The sequence below is a fragment of the Oncorhynchus mykiss genome, chromosome 13, assembly GCF_013265735.2.
Source record: "Oncorhynchus mykiss isolate Arlee chromosome 13, USDA_OmykA_1.1, whole genome shotgun sequence".
In the NCBI taxonomy this organism is placed as follows: Eukaryota; Metazoa; Chordata; class Actinopteri; order Salmoniformes; family Salmonidae; genus Oncorhynchus; species Oncorhynchus mykiss.
This window is the reverse complement of record NC_048577.1, coordinates 70386760-70401246: the sequence shown is the minus strand read 5'-3', so window position 1 is coordinate 70401246 and position 14487 is coordinate 70386760. Positions and strand designations below refer to the sequence as shown.

The following is a 14487-nucleotide window of genomic DNA, read 5'->3' as shown; positions in this document are numbered from 1 at the left end:
CCTGATCATGGGCCTCTGTACACCTGATAATGGGCCTCTGTACACCTGATAATGGGCCTCTGTACACTTGATAATGGGCCTCTGTACACTTGATAATGGGCCTCTGTATATTCCATAAACATTTTTTTCCAGCTACAATAGTCATTTACAACATTAACAATGTCTACACTGTATTTCTGATCAATTTGATGTTATTTTAATGAACAATTTAAAACTTTTCTTTCAAAAACAAGGACATTTCTAAGTGACCCGCAACTTTTGAAAGGTAGTGTACATGTGTGCCTGGCGTGCTTGAGTGTGTGTGTGTGTGTGTGTGTGTGCACATTTGAATGTGTGTGCGTGTGTGTGTGTGTGTTACCTGTTGGCTCTGAGGTTGTTGAGCCTGGCCTCCAGGTCGTTGAGCAGGTTAACCTTCTTATAGCACTGAGAACAATAGACATCCAACACATCACTGTTGTACAGGTGACACATCTTCAGAGGGGTCTGACCAGCACTACAGAGACAGAGGGAGGGAGGGAGGGAGGGAGGGAGGGAGGGAGGGAGGGAGGGAGAGGGAGAAAGAGAGAGGGAGGGAGAAAGAGAGAGGGAGGGAGAAAGAGAGAGGGAGGGAGAAAGAGAGAGAGAGCCAGGGAGGGAGAAAGAGAGAGAGAGCCAGGGAGGGAGAAAGAGAGAGCCAAGGAGAGGGAGAAAGAGAGAGGGAGGGAGGGAGAAAGAGAGAGCCAGAAAGAGAGAGAAAGATAGAGAGAGACAAGGAGGGAGAAAGAGACTATAATTACACACAGTGCTTTGTATCTGTCAATAGAACAGAGCAATAGGTTTCCTCCCTGTTACACATGAGTGGCTGAAAGGTGAAGAGTGTGTGTTGGTGCAGCATGTAAAGGGCAGAGTGTGTCAGTCATTGGGGGCCAACTGTCATTGATGAATGTCCTGCACGCTGTGCGAGTTTCCTCTATGTGCCACTAACCTGGAGGGCAGGGAGGAGCCGAGGTCTGAGAAGCCGTTGGTGCGAGCGTCATCGTCGGGGCAAGGGCTGCTGGGAGTGTAGTCCACGTCCTCCCCCTCTCCGTAGTCCTCAAACTGTTCCTCCCCCGAGAAGACGGACGCAGAAGCCGAGCCAATCAGCTGGCCAGAACTACAGCCAATCAGAACACAAAGAACAGGAGTCAACGTATGAATCAGTATGGGCCCCGCTCCCAAAAGGTCCCGGACTCCCCATCTCCTAGGCCCCTCAAATTCTCACCTGAACCTGGAAGACATTTCTACTGTTTTTGTTCATACCTCCCCTCTAATTAGGGACTGATTTAGACCTGGGACACCAGGTGGGTGATTCTCCTCTAATCAGGGACTGATTTAGACCTGGGACACCAGGTGGGTGATTCCCCTCTAATTAGGGACTGATTTAGACCTGGGACAGCACGTGGGTGATTCCCCTCTAATTAGGGACTGATTTAGACCTGGGACACCAGGTGGGTGATTCCCCTCTAATTAGGGACTGATTTAGACCTGGGACAGCACGTGGGTGATTCCCCTCTAATTAGGGACTGATTTAGACCTGGGACACCAGGTGGGTGATTCCCCTCTAATTAGGGACTGATTTAGACCTGGGACACCAGGAGGGTGATTCCCCTCGAATCAGGGACTGATTTAGACCTGGGACACCAGGAGGGTGATTCCCCTCGAATCAGGGACTGATTTAGACCTGGGACACCAGGAGGGTGATTCCCCTCGAATCAGGGACTGATTTAGACCTGGGACACCAGGAGGGTGATTCCCCTCTAATCAGGGACTGATTTAGACCTGGGACACCAGGAGGGTGATTCCCCTCTAATCAGGGACTGATTTAGACCTGGGACACCAGGAGGGTGAATCCCCTCTAATCAGGGACTGATTTAGACCTGGGACACCAGGAGGGTGATTCCCCTCTAATCAGGTTCTGATTTAGACCTGGGACACCAGGTGGGTGATTCCCCTCTAATCAGGGACTGATTTAGACCTGGGACACCAGGAGGGTGATTCCCCTCTAATCAGGGACTGATTTAGACCTGGGACACCAGGAGGGTGATTCCCCTCTAATCAGGGACTGATTTAGACCTGGGACACCAGGAGGGTGATTCCCCTCTAATTAGGGACTGATTTAGACCTGGGACACCAGGAGGGTGATTCCCCTCTAATCAGGGACTGACTTAGAACTGGGACACCAGGAGGGTGATTCCCCTCTAATCAGGGACTGACTTAGAACTGGGACACCAGGAGGGTGATTCCCCTCTAATCAGGGACTGATTTAGACCTGGGACACCAGGAGGGTGATTCCTCTCTAATCAGGGACTGATTTAGACCTGGGACACCAGGAGGGTGATTCCCCTCTAATCAGGTTCTGATTTAGACCTGGGACACCAGGTGGGTGATTCCCCTCTAATCAGGGACTGATTTAGACCTGGGACACCAGGAGGGTGATTCCCCTCTAATCAGGGACTGATTTAGACCTGGGACACCAGGAGGGTGATTCCCCTCTAATCAGGGACTGATTTAGACCTGGGACACCAGGAGGGTGATTCCCCTCTAATTAGGGACTGATTTAGACCTGGGACACCAGGAGGGTGATTCCCCTCTAATCAGGGACTGACTTAGAACTGGGACACCAGGAGGGTGATTCCCCTCTAATCAGGGACTGACTTAGAACTGGGACACCAGGAGAGTGATTCCCCTCTAATTAGGGACTGATTTAGACCTGGGACACCAGGAGGGTGATTCCCCTCTAATCAGGGACTGACTTAGAACTGGGACACCAGGAGGGTGATTCCCCTCTAATCAGGGACTGATTTAGACCTGGGACACCAGGTGGGTGATGTTAACTATCAGGTAGAACAGAAAACCAGCAGGACTCTGAAACGTGTTGGATAAGATTTGAATACCCCTTCCCTAGAAACTCAGAAGGTCCGAAAACACTGTCTGGAGTATAGCAATATGTAGCCAATTCCACCTAGCCTATCAGAGGGCCCATTCCACCTAGCCTATCAGAGGGCCCATTCCACCTAGCCTATCAGAGGGCTCATTCCACCTAGCCTATCAGAGGGCCCATTCCACCTAGCCTATCAGAGGGCCCATTATACCTAGCCAATAGCAGTCCCACAAATCTACAAGAAGTGCTTATGGCAGGTTGGGGCTACTACAGCCATGGTCAGATAGATACTACTACAGCCATGGTCAGATAGATGGTACTACAGCCATGGTCAGATAGATACTACTACAGCCATGGTCAGATAGATGCTACTACAGCCATGGTCAGATAGATGGTACTACAGCCATGGTCAGCTAGATACTACTACAGCCATGGTCAGATAGATGCTACTACAGCCATGGTCAGATAGATGGTACTACAGCCATGGTCAGATAGATACTACTACAGCCATGGTCAGATAGATGGTACTACAGCCATGGTCAGATAGATACTACTACAGCAATGGTCAGCTAGATACTACTACAGCCATGGTCAGATAGATGGTACTACAGCCATGGTCAGATAGATGGTACTACAGCCATGGTCAGATAGATGGTACTACAGCCATGGTCAGATAGATGGTACTACAGCCATGGTCAGATAGATGGGACTACAGCCATGGTCAGATAGATGGTACTACAGCCATGGTCAGATAGATGGGACTACAGCCATGGTCAGATAGATGGTACTACAGCCATGGTCAGATAGATACTACTACAGCCATGGTCAGATAGATGGTACTACAGCCATGGTCAGATAGATGGTATTACAGCCATGGTCAGATAGATGGTACTACAGCCATGGTCAGCTAGATACTACTACAGCCATGGTCAGATAGATGGTACTACAGCCATGGTCAGATAGATGGGACTACAGCCATGGTCAGATAGATGGTACTACAGCCATGGTCAGATAGATACTACTACAGCCATGGTCAGATAGATGGGACTACAGCCATGGTCAGATAGATGGTACTACAGCCATGGTCAGCTAGATACTACTACAGCCATGGTCAGATAGATGGTACTACAGCCATGGTCAGATAGATGGTATTACAGCCATGGTCAGATAGATACTACTACAGCCATGGTCAGATAGATACTACTACAGCCATGGTCAGATAGATGGTACTACAGCCATGGTCAGATAGATACTACTACAGCCATGGTCAGATAGATGCTACTACAGCCATGGTCAGATAGATACTACTACAGCCATGGTCAGATAGATACTACTACAGCCATGGTCAGATAGATACTACTACAGCCATGGTCAGATAGATACTACTACAGCCATGGTCAGATAGATGGTACTACAGCCATGGTCAGATAGATGGTAGTACAGCCATGGTCAGATAGATGGTACTACAGCCATGGTCAGATAGATACTACTACAGCCATGGTCAGATAGATGGTACTACAGCCATGGTCAGATAGATGGTACTACAGCCATGGTCAGATAGATACTACTACAGCCATGGTCAGATAGATACTACTACAGCCATGGTCAGATAGATACTACTACAGCCATGGTCAGATAGATGGTACTACAGCCATGGTCAGATAGATGCTACTACAGCCATGGTCAGATAGATGGTACTACAGCCATGGTCAGATAGATGGTACTACAGCCATGGTCAGATAGATGGTACTACAGCCATGGTCAGATAGATGGTACTACAGCCATGGTCAGATAGATACTACTACAGCCATGGTCAGATAGATACTACTACAGCCATGGTCAGATAGATGGTACTACAGCCATGGTCAGATAGATGGTACTACAGCCATGGTCAGATAGATGGTACTACAGCCATGGTCAGATAGATACTACTACAGCCATGGTCAGATAGATGCTACTACAGCCATGGTCAGATAGATACTACTACAGCCATGGTCAGATAGATGCTACTACAGCCATGGTCAGATAGATGGTACTACAGCCATGGTCAGATAGATACTACTACAGCCATGGTCAGATAGATACTACTACAGCCATGGTCAGATAGATGGTACTACAGCCATGGTCAGATAGATACTACTACAGCCATGGTCAGATAGATACTACTACAGCCATGGTCAGATAGATGGTACTACAGCCATGGTCAGATAGATGGTACTACAGCCATGGTCAGATAGATGGTACTACAGCCATGGTCAGATAGATGGTACTACAGCCATGGTCAGATAGATGGTACTACAGCCATGGTCAGATAGATACTACTACAGCCATGGTCAGATAGATGGTACTACAGCCATGGTCAGATAGATGGTATTACAGCCATGGTCAGATAGATACTATTACAGCCATGGTCAGATAGATGGTACTACAGCCATGGTCAGATAGATGGTATTACAGCCATGGTCAGATAGATACTACTACAGCCATGGTCAGATAGATGGTATTACAGCCATGGTCAGATAGATGGGACTACAGCCATGGTCAGATAGATGGTATTACAGCCATGGTCAGATAGATACTACTACAGCCATGGTCAGATAGATGGGACTACAGCCATGGTCAGATAGATGGTATTACAGCCATGGTCAGATAGATACTACTACAGCCATGGTCAGATAGATGGTACTACAGCCATGGTCAGATAGATACTACTACAGCCATGGTCAGATAGATGGTACTACAGCCATGGTCAGATAGATACTATTACAGCCATGGTCAGATAGATGGTACTACAGCCATGGTCAGATAGATGGTACTACAGCCATGGTCAGATAGATACTACTACAGCCATGGTCAGATAGATGGTACTACAGCCATGGTCAGATAGATGGTATTACAGCCATGGTCAGATAGATACTACTACAGCCATGGTCAGATAGATGGTACTACAGCCATGGTCAGATAGATGGTATTACAGCCATGGTCAGATAGATGGTATTACAGCCATGGTCAGATAGATACTACTACAGCCATGGTCAGATAGATGGTACTACAGCCATGGTCAGATAGATGGTATTACAGCCATGGTCAGATAGATACTACTACAGCCATGGTCAGATAGATGGTATTACAGCCATGGTCAGATAGATACTACTACAGCCATGGTCAGATAGATACTACTACAGCCATGGTCAGATAGATACTACTACAGCCATGGTCAGATAGATGGTACTACAGCCATGGTCAGATAGATGGTACTACAGCCATGGTCAGATAGATGGTACTACAGCCATGGTCAGATAGATGGTACTACAGCCATGGTCAGATAGATGGTACTACAGCCATGGTCAGATAGATGGTACTACAGCCATGGTCAGATAGATACTACTACAGCCATGGTCAGATAGATGGTACTACAGCCATGGTCAGATAGATACTACTACAGCCATGGTCAGATAGATACTACTACAGCCATGGTCAGATAGATACTACTACAGCCATGGTCAGATAGATACTACTACAGCCATGGTCAGATAGATACTACTACAGCCATGGTCAGATAGATACTACTACAGCCATGGTCAGATAGATGGTACTACAGCCATGGTCAGATAGATACTACTACAGCCATGGTCAGATAGATGGGACTACAGCCATGGTCAGATAGATGGTGTCAAAAATCTGATTGAAAATCAATAACCGGTATAATCTGTGACATCATAACGTCACACTTACTTGTTGAACAGTCCACCTAGCCCCTCCTCCTTCTCGTTGCTCCGCCCCCCGTCAGAGGTGTCAGAGCCCACGCCGCTCTCATTGGTGCTGTCCATGTCACAACACTCCCCCTGCTCCACACTGCAGTCTGGGTATGGACGGGTACACATGATGATGGGAGGGCCCAGTCGGGCCTCGCCGTTCTGGAGCGAGAGAGAGGGGAGAGAGGGAGCATAGGGGGAGAGGGAGCATAGGGGGAGGGAGGTGGGGGGGGGGGGGGGGGGGGGTGTAGGGGGGGAGAGAGAGGGAGGGGTAGGGGGGGAGAGAGAGGGGGAGAGGGAGCATAGGGGGAGGGAGGGGGGGTAGGGAGCGAGAGAGGGGTAGGGGGAGAGAGAGCATAGGGGGAGAGGGAGCATAGGGGGAGGGAGGGGGGGGGGAGGGGGGGGAGGGAGGGGGGGGTAGGGGGTAGGGGGGGGAGAGAGAGGGAGAGGGAGCATGGGGGGGGGGTAGGGGGGGGGAGAGAGGGGGAGAGGGAGCATAGGGGGGGGGGGTAGGGAGCGAGAGAGGGGTAGGGGGAGAGAGAGCATAGGGGGAGGGGTAGGGGGGAGCGAGAGAGGGGTAGGGGGGGGAGAGAGAGAGGACATTAGTCAACCATCACCGTTATTCAACTCAACATGCTGGACACAGACAGAAAACAGTGTTTCCTCTACGTTGTTGTCTTGGCGGAGCACACGGCCAACTTCCAGACCCTGAACAATAAAACATTTAACACCGATCATCTAGTACCCACAGCTAAGAGCACCCTCAGTGAACCAGCACATTCAATTCAATTAAACCCAGGCAGTGGTGGACCACTGGTAGGGCAGAGAAGAGCGTCTCAGAAACCCCTCCCTTCCTCCATTCTTTCCACTCTCTCCCCCCTCCCTCCCTCCTTGCCTCCCTCCCTCCCCTTCTCCCATCCCCCCTCCCCTCCCTCCCTCCCCTTCTCCCTCCCCTCCCTCCCTCCCATCCCTCCTTCCCTCCCCTCCCCTCCCTCCTTCCCTCCCCTTCTCCCATCCCTCCTTCCCTCCCCTTCTCCCATCCCTCCTTCCCTCCCCTTCTCCCATCCCCCCTCCCCTCCCTCCCTCCCATCCCATCCCTCCCTCCTCCCCTCCCCCTCTCCCATCCCTCCCTCCTCCTCTCCCTTTCCTCTCCCTCTCTCTGAAGGATATCTACAGCAGTTTTAGTAAACCTGTGATTTAATGATCGCTCGTTAGTCTTCTCCACGTCTGTCTGACAGACTAACAACATCACGCCCTCATCACGACCTTTAAAAAGGGATTTATGTGTAGAGTAGTTACTGTGTTGATTATCTGACCTGTAACAGTCTCTCTAGGGGCTGGTAATGTCTGTGTTGATGACTATCTGACCTTAAACAGTCTCTCTAGGGGCTGGTAATGTCTGTGTTGACTATCTGACCTCTCTCTCTGTAATCATTAAGGACTGAGGAGTTTATCGGGATTAAAATAAACAGAATGGAGGTAAGCACAGGCAAAGTCCTAGAGGAAAACCTGGTTCATTCTGCTTTCCACCAGACACTGGGAGATAAATTCACCTTTCAGCAGGACAATAACCTAAAACACAAGGCCAAATATACACTGGAGTTTTGACTTAAATCTTCTTGAAAATCTATGGCAAGACATTAAAATGGTTATCTAGCAATGATCAACAACCAATTTGAAAAGAGCTTGAAGAATTTTGAAAAGAACAATGGGCAAATGTTGCGCAATCCATGTGTGTAAAGCTGTTAGAGACTCACCCAGAAACACTCACAGCTGTAATCGCTGCCAAAGGTGCTTCTACAAAGTACTGACTCAGGGGTGTGAATACTTACGTAAATGAGATATTTATGTATTTATTTTTCAATAAATTTGCTAAAAATGTCTAAAAACATGTTCACTTTGTCATTATGGGGTGTTGTGATGTCATTATGGGGTATTGTGATGTCATTATGGAGTATTGTGATGTCATTATGGGGTATTGTGATGTCATTATGGGGTGTTGTGATGTCATTATGGGGTGTTGTGATGTCATTATGGGGTGTTGTGATGTCATTGTGGGGTGTTGTGATGTCATTATGGGGTGTTGTGATGTCATTATGGGGTATTGTGATGTCATTATGGGGTATTGTGATGTCATTATGGGGTATTGTGATGTCATTATGGGGTATTGTGATGTCATTATGGGGTGTTGTGATGTCATTATGGGGTGTTGTGATGTCATTATGGGGTGTTGTGATGTCATTATGGGGTGTTGTGATGTCATTGTGGGGTGTTGTGATGTCATTATGGGGTGTTGTGATGTCATTATGGGGTATTGTGATGTCATTATGGGGTATTGTGATGTCATTATGGGGTATTGTGTGCAGATGGGTGAAAAAACAAAACAATTGAATCCATTTTGAAATCATGCTGTAACAACAAAATGTGGAATAAGTCAAAGGGTATGAATGCCTTCTGAAGGCCCTGTATCCATGTGTGCATTAAGTTATTATTATTTATAATTGTGGCAGGTGTGGTCCTCCATAAACTACATGACATAAATGAATAATGAGGAGACATGAAGGGCGTTTTAGAGTTCAGCAGTAGAGAACATTGGGTAGTGACTGGACCACTGGCCTAGATCTGTTTGCTCCTGTTCAGGGGTGTGTGTGATTGTGTGTAAATAATACATACACGTCTGTCTGGCCTTACCAGACTGCTCTACCACTGGGACACACACACACACACACACACACACACACACACACACACACACACACACACTACATTAAATCAACATGAACATCAATGTTATTGTAATGAATGGTAGAGAGGGCAGTCCTCCTGAGAGGTTATAGAGGGGAACAGAAGGCTCCAGATAGGCTTTAACCTGGTTATAGAGGGGAACAGAAGGCTCTAACCTGGTTATAGAGGGGAACAGAAGGCTCTAACCTGGTTATAGAGGGGAACAGAAGGCGCTAACCTGGTTATAGAGGGGAACAGAAGGCTCCAGAGAGGCTCTAACCTGGTTATAGAGGGGAATAGAAGGCTCTAACCTGGTTATAGAGGGGAACAGAAGGCTCTAACCTGGTTATAGAGGGGAACAGAAGGCTCCAGAAAGGCTCTAACCTGGTTGTAGAGGGGAACAGAAGGCTCTAACCTGGTTATATAAGGGAACAGAAGGCTCCAGAGAGGCTCTAACCTGGTTATAGAGGGGAACAGAAGGCTATAACCTGGTTATAGAGGGGAACAGAAGGCTTTAACCTGGTTATAGAGGGGAACAGAAGGCTCTAACCTGGTTATAGAGGGGAACAGAAGGCTCTAACCTGGTTATAGAGGGGAACAGAAGGCTCTAACCTGGTTATAGAGGAAGGCTCTAACCTGGTTATAGAGGGGAACAGAAGGCTTTAACCTGGTTATAGAGGGGAACAGAAGGCTCTAACCTGGTTATAGAGGGGAACAGAAGGCTCTAACCTGGTTATAGAGGGGAACAGAAGGCTCTAACCTGGTTATAGAGGGGAACAGAAGGCTCTAACCTGGTTATAGAGGGGAACAGAAGGCTCTAACCTGGTTATAGAGGGGAACAGAAGGCTCTACCCTGGTTATAGAGGGGAACAAAAGGCTCTAACCTGGTTATAGAGGGGAACAGAAGGCTCTAACCTCGTTATAGAGGGGAACAGAAGGCTCTAACCTGGTTATAGAGGGGAACAGAAGGCTCTAACCTGGTTATAGAGGGGAACAGAAGGCTCTAACCTGGTTATAGAGGGGAACAGAAGGCTCTAACCTGGTTATAGAGGGGAACAGAAGGCTCCAGAGAGGCTCTAACCTGGTTATAGAGGGGAACAGAAGGCTCCAGAGAGGCTCTAACCTGGTTATAGAGGGGAACAGAAGGCTCCAGAGAGGCTATAACCTGGTTATAGAGGGGAACAGAAGGCTTTAACCTGGTTATAGAGGGGAACAGAAGGCTTTAACCTGGTTATAGAGGGGAACAGAAGGCTCTAACCTGGTTATAGAGGGGAACAGAAGGCTCTAACCTGGTTATAGAGGGGAACAGAAGGCTCTAACCTGGTTATAGAGGGTAACAGAACGCTCTAACCTGGTTATAGAGGGTAACAGAAGGCTCTAACCTGGTTATAGAGGGTAACAGAAGGCTCTAACCTGGTTATAGAGGGGAACAGAAGGCTCTAACCTGGTTATAGAGGGTAACAGAAGGCTCTAACCTGGTTATAGAGGAACGCTCTAACCTGGTTATAGAGGAGAACAGAAGGCTCTAACCTGGTTATAGAGGGGAACAGAAGGCTCTAACCTGGTTATAGAGGGGAACAGAAGGCTTTAACCTGGTTATAGAGGGGAACAGAAGGCTCTAACCTGGTTATAGAGGGGGACAGAAGGCTTTAACCTGGTTATAGAGGTGAACAGGAGGCTTTAACCTGGTTATAGAGGGGAACAGAAGGCTTTAACCTGGTTATAGAGGGGAACAGAAGGCTCTAACCTGGTTGTAGAGGGGAACAGAAGGCTCCAGAGAGGCTCTAACCTGGTTATAGAGGGGAACAGAAGGCTCCAGAGAGGCTCTAACCTGGTTATAGAGGGGGACAGAAGGCTCTAACCTGGTTATAGAGGGGAACAGAATGCTTTAACCTGGTTATAGAGGGGAACAGAAGGCTCTAACCTGGTTATAGAGGGGAACAGAAGGCTCTAACCTGGTTATAGAGGGGAACAGAAGGCTCTAACCTGGTTATAGAGGGGAACAGAAGGCTTTAACCTGGTTATAGAGGGGAACAGAAGGCTCTAACCTGGTTATAGAGGGGAACAGAAGGCTCCAGAGAGGCTCTAACCTGGTTATAGAGGGGAACAGAAGGCTCCAGATAGGCTCTAACCTGGTTATAGAGGGGGACAGAAGGCTTTAACCTGGTTATAGAGGGGAACAGAGGGCTCTAACCTGGTTATAGAGGGGAACAGAAGGCTCTAACCTGGTTATAGAGGGGAACAGAAGGCTCTAACCTGGTTATAGAGGGGAACAGAAGGCTTTAACCTGGTTATAGAGGGGAACAGAAGGCTCTAACCTGGTTAGAGAGGGGAACAGAAGGCTCTAACCTGGTTATAGAGGGGAACAGAAGGCTCCAGATAGGCTCTAACCTGGTTATAGAGGGGAACAGAAGGCTCCAGAGAGGCTCTAACCTGGTTATAGAGGGGAACAGAAGGCTCCAGAGAGGCTCTAACCTGGTTATAGAGGGGAACAGAAGGCTTTAACCTGGTTATAGAGGGGAACAGAAGGCTTTAACCTGGTTATAGAGGGGAACAGAAGGCTCTAACCTGGTTATAGAGGGGAACAGAAGGCTCTAACCTGGTTATAGAGGGGAACAGAAGGCTCTAACCTGGTTATAGAGGGGAACAGAAGGCTCCAGAGAGGCTCTAACCTGGTTATAGAGGGGAACAGAAGGCTCCAGAGAGGCTCTAACCTGGTTATAGAGGGGAACAGAAGGCTCCAGAGAGGCTCTAACCTGGTTATAGAGGGGAACAGAAGGCTTTAACCTGGTTATAGAGGGGAACAGAAGGCTTTAACCTGGTTATAGAGGGGAACAGAAGGCTTTAACCTGGTTATAGAGGGGAACAGAAGGCTCCAGAGAGGCTCTAACCTGGTTATAGAGGGGAACAGAAGGCTCTAACCTGGTTATAGAGGGGAACAGAAGGCTCTACCCTGGTTATAGAGGGGAACAGAAGGCTCTAACCTGGTTATAGAGGGGAACAGAAGGCTCTAACCTCGTTATAGAGGGGAACAGAAGGCTCTAACCTGGTTATAGAGGGGAACAGAAGGCTCTAACCTGGTTATAGAGGGGAACAGAAGGCTCTAACCTGGTTATAGAGGGGAACAGAAGGCTCCAGAGAGGCTCTAACCTGGTTATAGAGGGGAACAGAAGGCTCCAGAGAGGCTCTAACCTGGTTATAGAGGGGAACAGAAGGCTCCAGAGAGGCTCTAACCTGGTTATAGAGGGGAACAGAAGGCTTTAACCTGGTTATAGAGGGGAACAGAAGGCTCTAACCTGGTTATAGAGGGGAACAGAAGGCTCTAACCTGGTTATAGAGGGGAACAGAAGGCTTTAACCTGGTTATAGAGGGGAACAGAAGGCTCTAACCTGGTTAGAGAGGGGAACAGAAGGCTCTAACCTGGTTATAGAGGGGAACAGAAGGCTCCAGATAGGCTCTAACCTGGTTATAGAGGGGAACAGAAGGCTCCAGAGAGGCTCTAACCTGGTTATAGAGGGGAACAGAAGGCTCCAGAGAGGCTCTAACCTGGTTATAGAGGGGAACAGAAGGCTTTAACCTGGTTATAGAGGGGAACAGAAGGCTTTAACCTGGTTATAGAGGGGAACAGAAGGCTCTAACCTGGTTATAGAGGGGAACAGAAGGCTCTAACCTGGTTATAGAGGGGAACAAAAGGCTCTAACCTGGTTAGAGGGTAACAGAAGGCTCTAACCTGGTTATAGAGGGTAACAGAAGGCTCTAACCTGGTTATAGAGGGTAACAGAAGGCTCTAACCTGGTTATAGAGGGTAACAGAAGGCTCTAACCTGGTTATAGAGGGTAACAGAAGGCTCTAACCTGGTTATAGAGGGTAACAGAAGGCTCTAACCTGGTTATAGAGGAAGGCTCTAACCTGGTTATAGAGGGGAACAGAAGGCTCTAACCTGGTTATAGAGGGTAACAGAAGGCTCTAACCTGGTTATAGAGGGTAACAGAAGGCTCTAACCTGGTTATAGAGGAAGGCTCTAACCTGGTTATAGAGGAGAACAGAAGGCTCTAACCTGGTTATAGAGGGGAACAGAAGGCTCTAACCTGGTTATAGAGGGGAACAGAAGGCTCTAACCTGGTTATAGAGGGGAACAGAAGGCTTTAACCTGGTTATAGAGGGGAACAGAAGGCTTTAACCTGGTTATAGAGGGGAACAGAAGGCTCTAACCTGGTTATAGAGGGGAACAGAAGGCTCTAACCTGGTTATAGAGGGGAACAGAAGGCTCTAACCTGGTTATAGAGAGGAACAGAAGGCTCTAACCTGGTTATAGACGGGAACAGAAGGCTTTAACCTGGTTATAGAGGGGAACAGAAGGCTCTAACCTGGTTATAGAGGGGAACAGAAGGCTCTAACCTGGTTATAGAGGGGAACAGAAGGCTCCAGAGAGGCTCTAACCTGGTTATAGAGAGGAACAGAAGGCTCCAGAGAGGCTCTAACCTGGTTATAGAGGGGAACAGAAGGCTCTAACCTGGTTATAGAGGGGAACAGAAGGCTCTAACCTGGTTATAGAGGGGAACAGAAGGCTCCAGAGAGGCTCTAACCTGGTTATAGAGGGGAACAGAAGGCTCCAGAGAGGCTCTAACCTGGTTATAGAGGGGAACAGAAGGCTCCAGAGAGGCTCTAACCTGGTTATAGAGGGGAACAGAAGGCTTTAACCTGGTTATAGAGGGGAACAGAAGGCTCTAACCTGGTTATAGAGGGGAACAGAAGGCTCTAACCTGGTTATAGAGGGGAACAGAAGGCTTTAACCTGGTTATAGAGGGGAACAGAAGGCTCTAACCTGGTTAGAGAGGGGAACAGAAGGCTCTAACCTGGTTATAGAGGGGAACAGAAGGCTCCAGATAGGCTCTAACCTGGTTATAGAGGGGAACAGAAGGCTCCAGAGAGGCTCTAACCTGGTTATAGAGGGGAACAGAAGGCTCCAGAGAGGCTCTAACCTGGTTATAGAGGGGAACAGAAGGCTTTAACCTGGTTATAGAGGGGAACAGAAGGCTTTAACCTGGTTATAGAGGGGAACAGAAGGCTCTAACCTGGTTATAGAGGGGAACAGAAGGCTCTAACCTG

The 14487-nt window shown here is 48.3% G+C and overlaps 1 protein-coding gene across 3 annotated transcripts in view; it reads right to left on the bottom strand.

The window, feature by feature from the left end:
- LOC118938367 (rab11 family-interacting protein 4A-like) overlaps positions 1 to 14487 on the bottom strand; it is a 98262-nt gene that overhangs the window by 18444 nt on the left and 65331 nt on the right. For all 3 annotated transcript variants that reach the window (XM_036942052.1, XM_036942054.1, XM_036942053.1), the window contains 3 exons: positions 6635 to 6816; positions 965 to 1132; positions 359 to 493 (listed from right to left, as the gene is read on the bottom strand). In XM_036942052.1, coding sequence (XP_036797947.1) covers positions 359 to 493; positions 965 to 1132; positions 6635 to 6816 — 485 coding nt within the window. The remainder of the gene's footprint in view (positions 1 to 358; positions 494 to 964; positions 1133 to 6634; positions 6817 to 14487) is intronic.